This window comes from Halyomorpha halys, unplaced genomic scaffold (genome assembly GCF_000696795.3).
Source record: "Halyomorpha halys isolate HHAL.00 unplaced genomic scaffold, Hhal_1.1 Scaffold31.1, whole genome shotgun sequence".
NCBI classification, from domain to species: domain Eukaryota; kingdom Metazoa; phylum Arthropoda; class Insecta; order Hemiptera; family Pentatomidae; genus Halyomorpha; species Halyomorpha halys.
The window spans coordinates 604,952-624,807 of record NW_027107458.1 but is presented as its reverse complement, the minus strand read 5'-3'; the positions used below and the strand labels follow the sequence as shown (position 1 = coordinate 624,807).

At 39.8% G+C, this 19,856-nt stretch overlaps 2 protein-coding genes across 2 annotated transcripts in view; one reads left to right on the top strand and one right to left on the bottom strand.

The window, feature by feature from the left end:
* LOC106685089 (zinc finger MYM-type protein 1) lies at positions 1 to 1,226 on the bottom strand (the record flags this gene model as incomplete). The annotated part of the gene is given in 2 exon segments (XM_014427582.3): positions 1 to 435; positions 756 to 1,226. A coding segment is annotated over 1 exon segment (435 nt), but the record flags the coding sequence as incomplete, so codon positions are not given.
* A 4,847-nt stretch (positions 1,227 to 6,073) lies between these two features.
* LOC106685260 (ubiquitin carboxyl-terminal hydrolase 22) overlaps positions 6,074 to 19,856 on the top strand; it is a 48,189-nt gene continuing 34,406 nt past the window's right edge. The window contains exons 1-5 of the mRNA XM_067045749.1: positions 6,074 to 6,472; positions 7,361 to 7,490; positions 15,783 to 15,980; positions 16,858 to 17,027; positions 17,172 to 17,413. Coding sequence (XP_066901850.1) covers positions 6,359 to 6,472; positions 7,361 to 7,490; positions 15,783 to 15,980; positions 16,858 to 17,027; positions 17,172 to 17,413 — 854 coding nt within the window. The 5' untranslated portion in view covers positions 6,074 to 6,358. The remainder of the gene's footprint in view (positions 6,473 to 7,360; positions 7,491 to 15,782; positions 15,981 to 16,857; positions 17,028 to 17,171; positions 17,414 to 19,856) is intronic.

The window sequence follows — 19,856 nt, the reverse complement described above, 5'->3', positions numbered from 1 at the left end:
AAGATTGCATGCTCTTATACAAGTGAAGCATAAAAGAGCATCTTTTTCAACGTCGTAATGGAGCCATTCAAAATCTGCGAACCAGCTATGATGAGCACTTCTATTGCGCGATCTGCTGGTTACTCTTTTCGGAAAAACGAATGATTTTGACGGCTGGTACTGATTGTTGATTTGGCGTAACTCATCCAGTGGAATTGATGACAATTTAGTATATCGCGTATTAGAAGGTTTGATTTGTTTTTCCGGAGAAGTGGAATCTGAATTACACGGTGCAGCCTCTGATGTTGCTTCAAGTCGGCTTTTTTTTGCCGATTGAAACTCATTTAACACGGAAGTACTATCATTTGGGGCATCATCTGTTGACTCATCTCGTTTTCTTTTTCCACGTTGGACCGCAGGGGTGAAAAAGTCTCTGATATTTTTCTGACGGTCCATCTATCAAAAAAACCAAAAAAATCCTATGAAATATAAATAAAACACACTAAACACGTGCAACAACGTTGAAAATCATCAGCGAACACACGATTAAACACGCGCAACATCACCGAAAAACATCCGCGGACGCACAATTAAACACGCGCAACATCACCGAAAAACATCCGCGGACGCACAATTAAACACGCGCAAGAACGTCGGAAAACACCCGCGGACACAAGATTTAAAAAGCGAGATTACGTCGAAAAGCATCCGCTGACACATGATTCTAAACTCGAAGCAACACTTGAGAAAATGGATAATAAATTCAAATTACTTACATTGGAACTCGTTCGTGAAATCACCAACTTTTTTATTTTAAAACGTCAACTTTAACATAACGCGTCGAAACTGTCAACTTCACAACATCACAAGTCATCTCAAAAATCAAACTAAAAGCAAAACTCACGAGTGCAATGTTTTATATTTGTCAGTTGTCGTCTAACTGTGATGATGTCATGTAAGTCGAAAATTGCCTTTTTATTGTTCTTGTTTATTTTTTCATAGAAAATAAAAGGTTCATTTTTATTCCGAGACAAAAAGATGTAAGGTGATTATCGATGACTCATCGCTTAAAGTCTGCTACTCTCTACCAGAAACAAAACTATTGTTTGCCCATTTGCCTTTGTGCCCATTTGTTTAAATCCCATATAATCTCATTTAGTTTATTAATTTTTGTACCAAGCGGGCCGAGCCCACCCTGGAAAATTTCTGGGTGGGCAGCTGCCCACCCTGCCCACCCGGTTCCTACGTGCCTGAGAACAGCAATTGGCCTCACCAGAAAACTCGAATGGGGAGTAGACGTCCGCAGAAGAAAGTTCAAACGACGAAAGATCGACGAAAATGGAGGAGCTTGAGGAGAGTATCAACAACAAGAAGTACCAGATTATTTGAAAGACAAAAACCATGGAGTTGCTGAAGATGGAACATAGCAAGCACGAAAGCAGTATAATTTCGACTATCTGGGTGTCAAAGAGGATCAAATCTGTAGAGAACTGAAAGAAGCGTTCAACGCCGGTAAGATTCATCAAAAGATCTAACGGATATGGAGAATGGAAAAAATTGGCATAGATCGATCGTTTATTCGATCCACGTTGATGGTAGGCCCCTTGCGAGATCCAGAACATCAAAAGAAGGTGTTGGCATATCTCTAAGGAAAAACTAAGCATCATGGACTGATTATATGAATACAAGCATTATGGCGCAAATATTTCTAGTGGGGCAGAAAACGCTCAATTCAGGAGATTATTGGCCAATGCGAGGTGTGCCTAAGTACGAAATATGATCGGCACCCACCCCGTGCAGCTCAAGAAGAGACCTTTCCTGCGAACACACCGCTAAGCGACTTACAGGTGAATTCTTTCACCTAGAAAGGCTATAAGTGCTACAAGTATTCATTAAGGTGGCTATGGCATGGACAGGACAGATCAGCAGAGGCAGTTTTACGAGCCCTTCGGGCATGGTTCCAATTATATGGTGTGTCAGACAGAATTTCTTCCGACAGTGGGAGAGAATTCGACAATACAAGCATCAGAGAGGAAATGAGAATATTGGAAGTAGTTTGGCACCTCAACATCCAAAATGCCGGGGGGATAGAGCGACTCCATAGCAAGTGACGACCTACGAGTGTACCAGCTAGAAAGGGGACTGGAACCTGATGACGCCAAGGAACGGGTAGTTGCAGCATACGACCACTCCATACACACAGTCACGGGGTTTGCCCCATTCGAAATTCTTTTTGTGACGCGGGTGCGTCGACGGACTGCCGTGGTTCTTTGCTGGGAGAGGATGAAATGACCGGTAATGTTTTGGCCTTGCATAAGTTATGAGCCAAAGTCAGAAACAGAATTCGCAAGGAAAAAAGTAGAAGAGTGGTACAACATAACTTTTGCTTTCTAATTTCATAAGCGTTAGTGCGAATTTCTTTGATGAACAACAGTATATTCCGGGACCCAATTCTAAACCTATCTCAGAAAACCCACCGGTAGCAGTTCTGCCAGTTACAAAAAAGAATCCACCGTCAATCACTATGCCACAAGGACATGCCAATGCTCTGGACTGGAAATCAGGACGGCAATGGCACAAGATCGCAGGTACAATATCAGACGGTCCATGGAGAGGTTGCAGCAAGAGCCGGTACTTGCTTTTCCGGATTTCACTCGGCAATCTACAATAACAACAGATGCCAGTGAGTATGCGCTAGGAGCTATGTTGTCTCAGCAGGCCGAAAGGGGTGAGCGCCCAGTGGCTTACGCCAGCAGGTGGCTTATGGAGACAGAAATTAGATATGGCACAATGGAGCGCGTACTTGGAATAGTGTAGGCTGTCGATCACTTTAGGCCATATGTGCTCAGTAGAAGGTTCAAGTTACATACTGTACATAAACCACTCCAGTGGGTGGGAAAACTAAAGGAATCGTCAGCCAGAATTACAGGCTGGAAGGTGTTCCTAGCCAAATATAACATGGATGTACTATATAAACCGGGTAAAAAAGGATTTGGTGGGTTGTCTTGATCACCGTGGAACAAGAAAAAGGACAATGAGGCTGCGAGAATGGACGCCAGGAGAGAAAGAACATGGGTGACTATGATTGACCTCTTCACTAATGCGGCAATGGTACAGGTGCGAGACAGTTTTTCGGAGGTAGTTTTGGAACGGCCGCATCTCGTTGGATGGGGGAAGAGAATTCGACAACTCCTTGATCTAAAAGGAAATGAAGGCTATCGATGTGATGTGGCACCTTAACACACCAACAATGATTGAGGTCGATCTCCCTCATTCTCTGGAATTCGTCCGAGGCACTCTTTTTACATACTGCTCACAAAAAGCACCGGACTGTTGTAGGGCGAAGTGCTGTCCACAATTATCCCTTGCTTCCGTAAACATTCTATTTCTTCCCTAATGTGTTTTGGAAGTGCCTGGGGATATTACCTCTCCTTCACGTATACATTGGGGATATCACCTCCCCTATCCTACTTCAATGTGATTTCGTACACAGTTTTTCCTTTAGTTCCCAGTACTTCCCCTTCTTTACATAAAATATCATCATATTGCTTCAATATTACCTCTTTCCAACTCTCCCTCTAGCTAATTACGCCCATTCTCGCTTACAGTCACACTCGAGCTTCTGACCGCCGTGCTCCTCTCACATAGTGGTTCTCCAACGTGCGGTCACCACTCTGAGAGTACACTCCTTGATTCTACCTGTTTTTCCGCTTCTTCTCCAAGTTCTCCACTTGCCTTGACCACAGGAGGTACCTACTGCAGATGCACCGCTCAATGATCTACAGGTCGACATTTTCACTAGGAGAGGATATAAATGGATAACCATATTTGATCTCTTCAGTAACACGGCAATGGCGCATCAGGTGCTGAACAAGTTGTCGGAAGCAGTGTTGGCAGCTTTTCGATTGTGGTTTCAATTCTACGGAGGCTAGAATATATCATATCACAGGCACCACCAGGCGCATACCACTCAGGCAGAGAATTCAACAATGCCATGATTCGAACATAAATGAAGGACCTTGACGTAACATGGCATCTCAACACACAAGGGCACCCCAAGAGTAGAGGAGGCATAGAGTGGCTTCATGGCACGTTATATATATTATATCATATAGGCTTCATCGATACTTGAGTTATATATATAACTTAGGAGTAGTCGAGAGCAAAATGCCAAAAAAAAAAAAAAAAAAATTATAAGGAACGAATGGAAGTGACAGACTGTCTTTATTGAGTCCTACCTTCGTCTCATGAAGCGGTACATTTAGCCTTAAGATCGACAAAAAGGATTTTTACTGCCTTCCCACCGTCGCAGTTCAGTTTTCAATGTAAAAGGGTAATTTCCAGGTGAGTACATTTATGATACTCAATGCCGCGCTGCAATCGTTCTTATGAAATATTATTTTTATATATTATGCTTTTGGTATTTTCACGGTTCTGCTTCCTATTAAAGGCAATTAAAAGAGTACCATTGTTTTTTAAGTACCCACCTTTCTATAAAATTCTCAATACCGCGCATCAATGAAATTCTCGTTACCTCAACATTGTTAGTTAGTTATCTGCCGACCTTATGTGGAATACCGAGCGTTTTCTAAAAGTGAGGGATGTGACCGATATCTAACCAGCTCTTTATGCATTATAAATAGGACAAGGATTGAAGTGATAAATCAATATTTTTTTAAAAATTGAATGTTACTAAAAATTATAAATAAATATTCTGAAATGATACCCATTTTATTAAATAAAATATCAATATCATCATGACCTAGTATTCTTATAAATTTAGAAAAAAATAAAAATTAGGATTTGATAAACTGTGTCTCAGAAACTATTAGATGTATAGAGGACTGATGATACTTTCTATCAATCCTTTCCTTTCTCATTGATAGATTATTCAAAATAAACCACTATGATTTCTATTTATCCCTCTTTTCTCAATCCGCTGGTGTTCCTCAAGGTGTTAGGTTCGGTCTCATACTCTACACAGTCTATACAGCTGACATCCCAACCAATATCCCCCTAATACTATACTCACCACGTATGCCGATGATGCATGTTTGCTCGCAGTTAATAATAACCCTTTAATTGCATCCCATTTCACAACCCTTGAGGAATGGTGTCGTAATTGCAGCATTAAAATAAATACCATCAAATCACCTTTACCCTTCGTCGTTAACCTACCAACTACCCTAGCGTATCCTTTAAAAATGTTCTGTTGTCGAATATATCCGCTACCTTGGACTACATCTGGACAAACAAATAACTTGGAATCCTCACATAAGACTGAACAGACAGGAAACTGCACATCGATTCCAACTATTACAACATTTACTGGATAAACTGTCTAAACTTCCCATCCATTACAAAAGACTGATCTACATAACCATAGTAAGGCCTCTTTTGGACATACAAAGTTGAGGTTTGGGGCTCCACAAATCTTTGAATTCTTCTCGTATTCAATCCTTACAATTCAAAATCTTTCATAAAATCCTGAATGCTCCTTTCTTTTTCACAAATAAAATCATCCATATAGACCTTAATGTTCTATCTGAAACTAATCTTGCCCGCACCAGATATCAATCTTTCCTTTATAAACACCTTAATCACCCAAAGCCACTAATCTTATTTCCTCTTCCATTCCTGATAATTTTTCGAGGCACCTGAAAAAAAGATTGCCGCGAGGCCCTCTAATGTAGAAATGTTATTAGAGTGCTACCAATGGGTAGTTCTCATCATGTCTGTATCATACCATTATAATCTAACGTCGTATTTACTAAATGTATTTTTATGTAAATACAGTAGCAAATATTAATAAATAAATTTAAAAAAAAGATTTTTGAAATACGAATTGATGATGGCGGCTAAAGAACCGCGTTTTGCACGCTTAGATTTTTCAATGATTTTCGTATGTCGAATAAATTTCAAAAACAAACAAAAATATTTCAAATCCTGTCTTAATAGAACTAGGTCAATCCAAAAATATTCATCTCCTGTACTATGTTCTGTGTTCTTTGCTGGGTTTCTGATCTACCGGTTTCTACCTCTTACTCTCGGTATAGGAAGGTACTTCGATTGTTGTCATTTTCAAATTGTCTAATATCGTTCCTTGGTTTGTTTTTTAGATTTTAGAAATTTTTTTCACATTATTTAGTAATATAATTTATACGGGTATTTTTTAATTTATAATCTCAAAATATTTAACTTGTTTAGTATCTTATAGATACTTCTTCTAGTCAATGTTTAATCTAGTCACGAAATAAATTCGAAAACATCCCCTGGAATTTTATATTGCCCCATGATTATGAGCTAAGGGAAGATTTTAAAGCTGTTCATTATCAAAGTATATCGTTGACAAACTTAACTTTGATGATTTTTGGACATAATGATCTGTCCACATTTAATAATGTTCAAAACAGAATATGGATTAGAAAATTATGACACCATATATTGCTCCTTTATATTACCTTTGGTATTGCCTGACCCTACTTATTATCAGGTGAGATGTTCATTTTTCAAAGGCACAACTTATGAAATGTACCGATTAGTTACTAGTCATTAATATTTATTTGATGGCTACCTTAGGTCTTGAATCTTTAGATAAACAAACAGATTTTTTTCCTTTATCCTTCTAGATTTTTGCTTTTCTTATCTCAATTTTACTCATGTGCGTTACAGTACTCAAGTATCTCTCTAACTGGTTGGTTGGCGTGTACTTACTAATACACAATTTTTCTTTTTGTTCTTAAGTAAGTCGCCTGCCATGCTTAGGGACAGACATCAACTAATAGTCTCCTGTGATTTTTCTGAATATTTAGAGAATCGCTCTAACGAAAATACTTAGTTAGCAAAACTTCTCCAATAAATAAAGGCTCCTCACTTGGAAGAATCAATACTGGTTGTTTCTATGAGGTTTCTCTAGTACAGATCTCTAATTTATTATTACAAGAGTGTTTGAACTGAGCCCTTAGCTATTACCTTGTACTTCGGGGATCTTGGGTGGCTTTTGAGGTTGATAAGAGAGCTTCTGTATCCGAATTCTAGCCCATGGGTGGATCAGGAACCTAATCGCAAGCATTTGTAACTTTAAGTTGATAAAAGTTGGTGTTCATTTTAAAGCTTATGAAGTTATATTTAATTTTAAAATAGATCTGTAATTTGACATCCTTTACAGGGATATATATTACATAAAATTTGTTACCACCCATGGGTATCATATCCTTGATTATGTTATGGTGTGGTATGACATTATGGTATAGTGAGGTGCATCTTAATTAAACACATATCCAGTTTACTTTTCATGACCAAACCATTACTTGTGTATTGTGTATGTTAATCCAGTTTTTAACTGCTTAATGAAAATTAATGGGTTTAATAATTATTTTAGGCATGCATTTGCTGTTTTGACTGTGAAACATATAATAATGACAAGTTAATGGCTTGTATGCACTGCATTTACTTTGGATGCTTTGAGCAACATTATTTACTTCATGCTTCTTCCAAGATACACAATATATGTAAGTTTCCTCCATATATTCTTTCATTATTTATAAATTTGATATGAAATTTATGTATAAGATACTTATCTTCAAATATTTGTACTTCTACACTTCAAAATGTTCTATTAATTAAGTGTATCTGTCTTATGTCAGCTCCATTTGTCATCAATCAGATGAAATTCTTTACTATCACGCCTGTAGTGACTTGTATAGTTTATAAGATTGGAGACATTCTGTTATACTCTGTCTGACAAACTAATATCTGAAGGTCACTTTCAAGATCTAACTTGCTACAATTGGTTGTTTCCCAGAGTGGGAAAGAAATACTTTATTAACCAAGCAATGCTGTCATCGGGTTGCTATTTAATACAGCATACTAATCAATCCCATAAGGTTAGTATTAATATATAACATACAAATAAAGTATAAATACATAATCTAGCAAAGTACCAGATATACCTGAATGGTTAGTCAAATAGGATGGGCGTTGAAAGATTTCATAGCCAAACTCATCGAGCTGTCTTAGTGTTGGTAGTGAAAAATTTACTAAGATTAGTGACTAGCTTGTGAACTACAGAATGACGTCCATGACCCTCCTTGTCTTTCAACTCAAAATCTCTACATTGAAAGTTCTGAAACAAATAGTGCACTTGGCACTCTATAATGGTTCTCTGACCACACAATTCATTGATATTATGAGCAGTTTGCTCTACACTCATGCTCATTTAAATTTGTAAAATAAATTTAACTAAAATCACTCTTTGACGTTTTCTTTTCGAAGCCTTCTAGCTAACTAAACAATATTATTTCATTGTTTGAATTTTAATTGAAAGGGAGAATAAGAATCTATTATGGTTTATGTAAAATTAACATTCTGTATTTATTTTACTTATATAATAGTTTTTAAAACATAGCTAAAGCAGAAACTTGCATTATTTTTGCATCAATCCATTATAACAAAGATATTTTCAACTTAATTTTTGTACATTCATATTGACTAAAATATGTAAAAAGAAAGGAGACAGTTTCAAATACCTCAGCTCCACAATAACATCAATAAATGATCAACGGACTGAGTTAGACTAGAGTTAACAAGAGTGAACAGAGCCTTCTTAGCTTTGTCAAGAATACTGAAATCCCCAAAAATCTCTAGATAAGGGTCTATGATGCCATGATACAGCTAGCTCTGATGTATGGCTGCGAGACCTGGGCTCTAACATGTACCCTAGAAAATAGAATCGAGTGATTTGAACGGAAAGTCCTTACAATTACAGGAGCAATCTGAGATCAAAGCCTTAAGACATGGAGGAAAACTAACAGTGAACTGCTTGCAGAGACTGGTTAGTCAATATCTGCATTCAGCACCTTCATGGGTATCACCAAATCATCCATACGTGTGACGTGCCTGGCCCATCGAAGTCGTTCCATCTGGATAAACTTGACTAAATCTATATTCTTTTAAAGACCGGCGAGTTCAGCATTTTCCCTTCTTCCCCAAATAACACCCTCTCCTACTGAACCAAAAATCCTTCTCAAGATTAATCTTTCAAAGATCAGAAGTCTGTTTTCATCTTGCTTCTTCAAGGCCCTTGCTTCTGATCCATACACTAAAACAGGGCGGCCCAGGGTTTTGTAGAGGGTGATCTTGGTCCTGGAAGAAACCTGCTTTTAAGATGCTTTGCAAGGCCAAAGTTACACCATCTCGCCGCTGCTATCCTCTTGTTGACTTCTTGATATGTCGAGATGTCGTTATCAGAGTTGATTTCCAAACCGAGGTAGACATAGCTGCTTACTTTTTCAAAATTATATGATCCAGCCACAAAGAACGGGTCCTTGATCCATCTCCTCCGACTCTCATGTACTTGGTCTTACCTTCATTAATGTATTGTCCAAGTTTCTTTACTACATCTTCTATAGCCAAGAACGACTCTCTTAATGCACGTTCTGATCTGGCAGCAATATCAAAGTCGTCAGCGTACCCCTGATCTTCAGTGGACGGTGGGGAAGAATTTCCTCAGCGTTGCACCCTTTTCGCATGTCCGCCACTGTCCACTCCTCAATCGACTCCTCCCGCAGGAACTTCTTCCAAAGGTTCGGGGTCTCGCCGATCCTCTCCCGGAGTCCCGCCGGTAGCACTCCCAGCCCCTGCCTCTTCACATAATACTTCGTTGCATCCTCCTTGAGGATGAGGTCCAGGGGCATTGCTCCGGCTAGCACCTGCACTGCCTCATGCAACACCGTCCTATACGCCTTCGTGACCCTCAGCAGAGCCAGTCGTTGCGTATTGGCCAGTCTCTTCTTCTGCTCCCGAGTGAGGGTTCGACTCCACGCATGGGATGCGTATCCCAGGATACCCAACACCACTCCTTTGTATATAGTCATTGTAGCGGGGTACCTGAGGCCCCAGAAAGCACCCCCTATACTGCTCAGCTCGTTAAGTGACAGAGTTACCCTATCCCTCTGGTATGCCAGGTGAGGGGTGGCGTCGAAGCCTCTCCTCATCCTCACTCCGAGGTATGTCACCCAGCCTCACCTCTCCCTGTATGTCCAGAGTGATAGGGTGAGCCCTGTCCGTGGAGTCTTTTAGGAGTATGGCCTGAGTCTTAGCTGCAGCCATACGTAACCTTCTCCTCACGCACCACTCTCCAACCTGACTGGCACATCTCTCCGCTTCGTTCTTCAATCTGGCTCTGCTATTCCCGGCCACGATGACTGCCAGGTCGTCGACGTAGGCCGTGGCAAGGAACCCTCTATCTTCTAGTTCCCCCAACAACTCATCGAACACGAACTTCCACAGGGCCAGCCCGAGAACCGAACCCTGCGGGCAGCCTCTCTCGATCCTTCTCTCGACCTCAGAATAGCTACCCCTGAACTTCACACTCGTCTTACTAAGGTAACTACTCACGAGGGAGTATAAGTTGCTGGGGGTGTAGAACTCTTGCCACCGTTGGAGTACGCGCGGCCACCAAACACTATCGAAGGCAGAGGATATGTCCTCACATCCTCACACACTCCCAGCAACGCATCTGTTGTTCCCTTGCCACGGGTTGAGCCATATTGCCGTGGGTGACTCGCACTGAGGAGGAAGGCGGAGCCCTAGAGGAGGAACGGAGCTTTGTGACCCGATCGGCGAACTGGAGAGCCCTGAGGACTGGTCTGAGGCTATGCACTATCATATGCTCCAGGACCTTGCTGATAACAGGGAGAAGGCATATAGGCCAATAGGGCTTCGGCGATTCCATATCCTTGCCTCCCCCTTTGTAGAGCAGTCTCAAGTCTGCAATCCTCTACCTGCTCGGAAAGTACCCCTTATCCAAGCACTCATTGAACATTTCCAATACCTCCTCCTCGATATATGGGGCACTGTTCCTGAGGATTGCAGCGTCCAAGGCGTTGAGTCCCGGAACCCTCCCAATCCTCTGCCTGTCTACAGCAAGACGTAGGTCCCACGGTGAGCATAGGTCGGTACCTGGTGGGTATGACGTGGTGCGTCTCACCATACTCTCCTCTGCAGTGTCCTGGGACGGATCATCCCTGGGGTATGTATAATCGATGTACATCATCGCCGTTTCTTCCAGGGTGGTTGCCTGGGCTCCTCCAACTTTGATGACAGCCATCATTTGTATTGGCTTAACCTTGCCCAGCGCCACCCTGTACGGGATGCCCCAGGGATTCTTCTCTGACTCCTCGACGATGATCTCGTCCCAGGCTCTCCCTCTTCATCTCTGCACTCCTGGTACCTGCGCCTGGCCCTATAGCACTCTCTCTTCAGCTGCATCCGGCAGAAGCAGAGTCTCATCCACTCCGCCTTGTCCTCCTCTTTGGCATTTGTGGGTCCACAGATACCTAACCAGGATCTTCTCGTCCCAATGCTTTGGCACTCCTTTAACTTCCAGGCGGGGCCTCCTCGCCATCACCAGCTTCGCCTCGAGTCCTCCCTGCTTCAGCCGGTCCTATTCTAGGAGTCTCTTTGTCTGGTCCGCACCCTCTGTCCTTATCAGGACCGCGTTACCATTGGTGACTCCCACCATTTTGGCAGAGACTCCTATCTGCTTCAGTTCCTCTTGGGATGGGAGCTGCTCGTGGACCTGCACCTGGCCCTATAGTACTCTCTCTTCAGCTGCGTCAGGGCCGGCGTCCACCATAGGACCGGACGTGCTCTCGCCCTGTGGCGCTGAAGGGTAATATTGGCCGCTTTGCTGATGGCACCCGTCAGGGTTGCCACTCTATGGTCAATTCCTGACTCTTCCTCCATCGGCGTCACCTCCTCCCACTCTATCCACCAATATCCCCTCCAGTTCACTGGAGAAGGGTCTCCAGTTCGCCGATCGGGTCACAAAGCTCCGTTCCTCCTCGAGGTCTCCGCCTTCCTCCTCCACTACACTGAACGCTATGACCCGGTGGTCGGAGCTCGTGTCAGACCTTAGGGCCCAGTCCGCTATTCACTTCGCCATGAGTGCCGTGGCCAATGTCAAGTCTATCCAACTCTGGCCACTAGCATGTACGAATGTGAGGCCAGAGGGCTCATTCATAACAACGAGCTGACACCTAGCCACGCTCTCTTCCGTCAGTCTCCCTCTGACGTCTGTGCGAACCGAACCCCAAGCCGTGCTCCTCAAGTTGGTGTCGGAACAGACTATCGCATTACAGTACTTGAGTACGACAGCCTACACAGCAGCGATACTATCGTTGATGTCTTCGTTGTTCCTTCCAGGGTGGTTGCCTGGGCTCCTCCAACTTTGATGACAGCCATTATTTGTATTGGCTTAACCTTGCCCAGTGCCACCCTGTACGGGATGCCCTAGGGATTCTTCTCTGACTCCTCGACGATGAACTCGTCCCAGGACTTCTTCTTCTGGTGACGCATGCCATTTCGGTATACTCTATACCTATGCTTGCATTCTTCTCAGAGTGCAGCTCTCCTCTCTTCATCTCTGCACTCCTGGTACCTGTGCCTGGCCCTATAGTACTCTCTCTTCAGCTGCGTCCAGCAGAAGCAGAGTCTCATCCACTCAGCCTTGTCCTCCTCTTTGGCATTTGCGGGTCCACAGATATCTAACCAGGATCTTCTCGTCCCAATGCTTTGGCACTCCTTTAACTTCCAGGCGGGGCCTCCTCCCATCGCCAGCTTCGCCTCAAGTTCTCCCTGCTTTAGCCGGTCTCATTCTAGGAGTCCTTTTGCCTGGTCCGCACCCTCTGTCCTTATCAGGACTGTGTTACCATTGGTGACTCACTATTTTGGCAGAGGCTCCTATCTGCTTCAGTTCCTTGTGGATCCTGCTTGGAGACCACGCCTTTGACTGTCACATAAGTAGCAGTCTCCTCTGCCTTTCTAGGTACCTGTAGGACACTAGCAAGAACCCCGGCAAACGCCAACTTGTCCTTCTTTTCTTTTTTTTTTTCTCCTCCTTCTTCCCTTTCTTCCTCTTCATCAGGACCTAATCCTCCTTGCCAGCATCGTTCTTTGCCAGCTTATAGTCGCTTCAGCCTGAAACCGTCCTATACATCTCATCATCCTCGCTGAAATCCACTGTGATGTTTCTGCCCCGGCATATGGGGTTCTCACTCCCTTTCAGGGGCATTGGAGCCAGGGCAGCGTCATGATATTTTGCTACTGGTGGCTCCTTTTTACCTTTGGGTTCTTGACTCTGGGTCTTCTTCTGTGGTTTAGCCTCGCTGACCCTTTCAGAGATAGGAGACGCCTCACTTCCATATCCCTGCAGGGCGTCCCCCATCATCTTAACTATCTCTGCAGCTACCATTTCTGCTACCTTGTCGGTAATTATACTGTAGAGCTGATGAGTGTATGGGGCTTCGCAGACCAGCTCTCTAACTATACCAGGGATGGAATGTCTTTGGCCTCCAGTCCAACCACAATATCCCCGATTTCCCTTATTTTTTGGTTTATGTGTTCCTGGTTGTTTTGACTAATTTTCATATTAGTCAGGAACCTCCTAATTCTGTCAGCTAGGATCCTGGCTCTCTCCGAAGAACTGTCTTCTGAGAAGGAGGAATCGTCCACTCTCGGCCTCTTTTTCCTCTTTTCCTTGGGACTCTGTGGGCTCACTCACCTCCCCACACTCGCATCTGTCATCGGAAAGTCCGATTCGAACATTTAGGGTCCATCCCCATCTTTCCTGACCATAATCTCCTCCTTTGATGGTCACCTACTTTCTTTAACTGGCTTTAAAGTCACTAACTTGTCCATCGATGACCCTATTCCATTTTGGCTCATCATTAAAATCTCCTCGTTTACCAAGGAAGGCTTGCTTCCTTCTTGACCCACTGTTAAAGTCTCCAGGGTTTTTAGGTTTCTCTCCTCATTTCCGGGCCATGATATGGGCCCCAGAAGGAATCTTTCAACTTCCGTTGATAATACACCTTCCCCTCTTGGGCAAGGTGCACGGTGCGACACCACTCCAGGCACCTCACTCCAACACCCAATTTTACTTAAAACTTTAAAAATCTGTATCTTACCTTAGGGTCTTCCGATTGGGGTCGTGTAGATATTCGTTTTTTATCAGTTTTTCGTGCTCTATAAGACTGTCTACTGCATGATGTGATACCGTGACTTTTTTAAGGTTAGTGGGGTGAAAACCACCTCGTGGTCCCACTGTTTTACCATATTCTGCCTAAAATGTTCGGTGGAATTTGTTCGAATTTCACTCAGCACTAAAACACTTCTGTACCAACGTTTTGGCACACTCCTATTCTCACAAATATCTCTACTAACACATTAAAACGATACGATGACTATAAAAACTCACAGGACACGTCCTCTCTACTCGGCAGTCAGTAGACAACTCTTCCTACTCTTACTGCTCAACATCGTCATTTTCATGAAATGTATCAGTTTAATTGGGACGTTCATTTCCAACAGGGCCTGATAGAGCTCCAGTCGAGGTACACTATCGTGGGCAGCTTTAAAATCAATGAAGAGGTGAAGAGTAACTGTTTTATACTCTTTGCATTTCTCCAGTTTCAGCCTCAGTGAAAACAGTTGGTCCAATGTGGACCTCCCTCGCCTAAATCCTGCTTGATATTTGCCTATCTCCCTCTTGGCATGAGGAACTAGTCTCTCAAATAAGATGTTAAAGAGAACTTAACAAGCACATGAGAGGAGCACTATGCCTCGATAATTGTCACAATCCGACTGGTCCCCTTTCTTGTGCAGTGGGTATATAATTCCCCTTTTCCACTCCTCAGAAATCTTCTCCTCCTCCCATATCTTCAAAATGAGGTTATGGAGCTCCTTTCTCAGTTGCATTCCTCCATAGCATATCAGCTCTACTTGAATTCCATCCAGTCCCAAAGTTTTGTTGTTTTTCATCTTCACTGTGGTCTCTTCTGTCTTCATCATCCGGTAGCTTGGCATCGTTATGGAAGTCGTCTTCTTCTCTGACTATTTCTCCTTCGAAGTTCTCTCTTTGAAGCGCACCGCTGAAGTGCCTTGCCCATCTCCTCAGGATCTCCTCCTGAGACCACATGGGAGACAAAAAACCAGATGGATAGACAGAATCAACAAATGAGCTGCATGCAGCAAACTGGAAAGAATTAGCCCAAGCCAGGTAGGTGTGAAGAAGGCTGGTTTGGGTGGCTAAAGATCTACAAGGTTTGTTGAGAAAACTAGAAAAAAATAACTAATTATTTAAACAATAAAAATCAATCTCAAGAAAGTGAAAAGATTAGATATTAAGAAATAACTAACTTATAAAGGAGATGGTCTGGGTGCAATCAAAAAGGAACAAAAATAGTTTTCAACTATTTATTCACATTTTGCCCCACTTTGCAGGGTTGTCGTGCTGAAAAACAGAGTGCTGTGTGGCAAAACGTTGGCATATAAATAGTTTAAAACTACTGTCTATTTAATCTCTTTTTTTTTTTTTTTTTTTCCTTCCCTGTATTGTTTTTGTTTTATGTACATCTCCTGTACTTTTTTAACTGTATATTTTATGTACTTTTATAAAAAAATTTACTCTTGCCATTGTTACCTATTTTTATTCTTATCATTGTATCATTTTGTATCTTTTTAGCCCTGACTAAGCCCTGCAAAGTGGGGCAAAACGTAGGAAATAAATAGTTGTAAACTATTTTTGTTTCTCTTTTGACCGCAACCCTAACCATCTTATATATAAATTTATTTAAGTAAGAATAAATATTTATCATACCAATTTTGATATTATTCTCTTCAAACCTTATCTAGCTGTTAGTTTTTAGGTTTATAATAATATACATTTATTATATGTTGTATAAAAACATCTAAAATTTTAATTAAACAATCTATCTATTTTTTTTTTTTTTTTTTTTCAGTTGTTGAAATTCCTAGTGGAAACATATTTTGCAGTGTGTGTAAAGACTTTATCTATGATACAGAAGTGGATGATATTGTTAAAAAATATAGTAATTTCACGGGAAGACAGTGTGTTAGTTGGAAACCCACTACGGATGAATGCAAATTATTAAGAGAACATAGTAAGAGAGTAAAAGTTGATCCCTCTACCTCAATAGGTATTTCCCAAATGTGTGTTTATAATTCTCTGATATTTAATAATAGTACCAATAGTGCTGACTTTCTATGCATCCTATTAATAAATTTGCAAATATGCAATTTTATTTCTTTTTTCACTAGGTACATGGTGAACTGTCAGTTTAGCATATGATTAAAGTGATTAATAAATTAATTTTATGATATTTTTAACCCATGCTGTTATGCTAATTTTAGAGTTAGTACATAAATCAAAATGTCCCTTTTCAGATGATAATGCACCATTGCAGAAAAACAAAATCAAATATCTCAAGAACTGGATTGAGATAATTAAACAAAACCACTTTAATTAAACCATTTTCAGAAGATGTAAACATCATTATCTAAGTCTGTAATATAGCAAATCAAAATAAGCATGAATTCTATTAATTAATAATTGGTATAAATGTACATATGTGGAGAATAGAAACCATATGAATACACATTTTACATGCACAGTAACTCCATACCTACGGATGTGTTTAATTTGCTTCTTAAAATAATAAAGAAAAATACTTTATATTTTATGTTAAGATGCACATACATATTTTGCCCTTTGAAAATTTAAATATACAGCATATGTTTAAACCATTTACTTTAAATTATTTTATGGATTACTTTTGATTTTTTATTGCATTGAGTATTATCATTATTGTTTCAGTTCAAGAACAAAAAATTTATAATGATATACTTGTTATAAGTTACTTCTACCATTCAAACATACTACCTTGAACTCATTTAAAGTTAAAGTAGATTTATATGTTGGTGGCCATCATTTAAACTTTATTTTTATTATAATTTTGATGTTTATTATTACAAATATTCCATAGTTCTTGTACTAATAGATTGGTTATCATATAGGAATGAAAGGAATTATAAATCTTGGAAACACTTGCTTCATGAATTGTATTGTGCAGGCATTTTTACATACCCCCATGCTGCGAGATTACTTTTTCTCAGATAAACACAAATGTGTTGCTAAGAAATCAACTGAATGTTTGTTCTGCCTGTTATCAAGAATTTACCAAAGGGTTAGTAAATTTGGTTTATTTCGTGAATAATATAGTTGTTTAATTATGTTAATACATTTTTATCATCCTAGTAAAATGTTTGTGTATTTTTAATTCTCAAAATGTCCCTAAACTTACATAAATCATAAAGCATATATTTTTTAGTATTATGCTGATGATGATTCTACGACCCTGAGTTTGCATGAAATATTATGCCTTGTTTGGAAACATGATCTGAATTTATATGGTAACAACCAAAAAGATGCTCATGAATTTTTCATTTCTGCTAGAAATTTACTTCATCAAGTTTCATCTCCACATAATCATTCTCAAGGGCCATGCAACTGTATAATTGACTCTATATTTCATGGAAATTTACAATCAGATGTTGTTTGTCAAAAATGCTTGTAAGTATATATTTCCTGTTAATCTATTTTTAAATTTGTATAAATTTTTCAATATTTATGTGGCCTAATGGGATGTGTTTTTATGAATGCCTTGATTTTTTTTTAACTCATTAATATCTGGTGACACAACCCTGTTTTCATAGGCAAACCAAATTGCTGGTGACAACACGTTAGTGTCATGCTCAAGATATGTTCTAACGGCCAGTGACAGCATGTTGGAATCATGTGTTGCCCCATATTTTTTTTTTTTTTGTCTTACAGAATAACCATGTTAAACATGATTTTGGCATTTTGAATTCAGGTTTTTGCCAGCTATGGTCGTGTTTTTTATTTTTAAAAAAGTTACGTAGTAAAGTTAGAACTAAATATGTACGTTCTACATAGTATTAAGGTCCCCTGAGTCTAAATAACTAAGTCTTGCAAAATGGTGAGTGTGCAGGCACGTGTTTGTGTGTACATTCCTGTTAACAGTATTGCTCAGAAACAAAAAGCTGTTTGGAACTAAATTTTATTTATTTAAGTTAGGTACATCATTGGGATGTGACATCCACTTTTTCGCTAAATTCGACTTACCAGAAGTGCCACTGTATATGACTGATTAAATTCATCAGATCAGTGTACATTTAAGTGGTCATTAATCTCATTTAGATTTTATGCTCCTTTTGAATCATTTCATTACTTTAATTTTCCATATGTCTTTTTATGTATACTATTTCATTGTTTTATATTCTATCATGTATTTGTTCATTTTTTTCTTTTTTGGTTGTATATTTTTTTGTTTAGCTTAGATTAAAGCTTAAAACTTAGACCAAAATACACTCAAGCTATATTATTCTGTGTGTATTATTATACTGTGTTTTTTTCTTGATTGCACCCCACAACCATTTTCTCCTTAATTACATCTATTGTCAACAATATCTTCAATATTCAAAATAAATTTTGATTACTTCAACAAACTTAGAAAGAGAATATATTAAATTAAGTTTACAATTTAGCCTGTCCAATAAAAATAGGAAAGTAAAAAATTAAAAACTTGCAGAAGTAAATCCTTGTATTTTACTTGATATGATTACTTTACTTATTGAGGGATCACCGATTTTACTGAAACCTTTTTTGGTGACACTAGATTAAGAAATATGAGACATCCCAAAAATATTGGTAATCGTGTTGAATGTATATAAAATCTCAAAAACTAAAATACACAGAAGTAAGTTTACTAGAAAGTAAAGTTGGAAAAAGCCAGTCAGATTCATTTTCATCATGAGATGGACATTGAGGACTTATGTCAATCTCCAGTTACTGGACAAAAGTTGGCTCATTGATTTAATTATAGAAGAGGAGGAAAGGTGATGGATTATCAATTATACTGAATGTGGTTACAGCAGTGCAATAAAAATAAAAGGGGAAAAAATAATCAGTAATAAATCATAAGGGTTGTCAATATTAATCTTCAAGGGCAAAAAACAGAAGGTTAAGGGTAGATAATGAACTTGTTGAGATTCTTATAATAAGTTTTGTCTCTCAGAAAGTCTTGATAATGCATATTTATTTATAGAAGTATAGCTGGACTGGGTATTTTGGGCTGTCTGTGGCTTTAGGAGTAGAGGTGAAGGTCTTTGCAATCTGATAACTGCAGGGTGCTGGTTTGAATCCAGCCTGACGGGTCGACTTTTATTTCTGCAGTAGGTCTACAGAATGAAAATTTGACCCCCACCCCTCCACCATGGCATTGGAATAGGATAGTAGGCTGTAGACCCATTTGCACTATGCCACGAATGACCAGGAAAAGGGTCATAAAAAATAAATTAATAAAAATAAAGCTGGGCCTGGTAATGATATGATGGGTATGGAGAGTGAGAAAAGAAGGATCAAATGTGTCAGAGGATTTGTTTCTCAAATCATTCACAGATCTGAAATAAATCAACCTTTAGACATCACATAAGTAAGGGTTCATCACATATCAGCCTTCAAATGTAGTAGAGAACCAAAAATATTTCTTGGGCAATGGATTACCAAGGGCACTTCAGGACAGGTATTTGAGCATCAAGAAGAAATGGGTAATCAAAGATAATGTCGACCACATTCGTGTGAAGAATGTTGGCCTTTGCAGTTCTGAAGTCAACCTGAGTAAGTTTGTTTTGTATATTAATAGTGGATATAGTGTTGTTTTGGTTTCTTGATGAGGTGGTCAAGGAAAGGAAGGACATTGTTCATTTCACATCCAATAGTGACTAGGAGGTGGAGTAAGAGTTAAAAGCAGTTTGGATATCAAGAATTTTATCAAGATTAAGGACAAGGAGGAGGTCATCAACATATTTATTATCAACTTATAAGATTAGGTATTAAAGTTAGAGTTAGCAAATTTATTTTTTCTAAAATTTGTGAAGTTTACTGTACTTATTAATGTGTAGCGACAGCTTACATTGTGTAAGTTATATATATA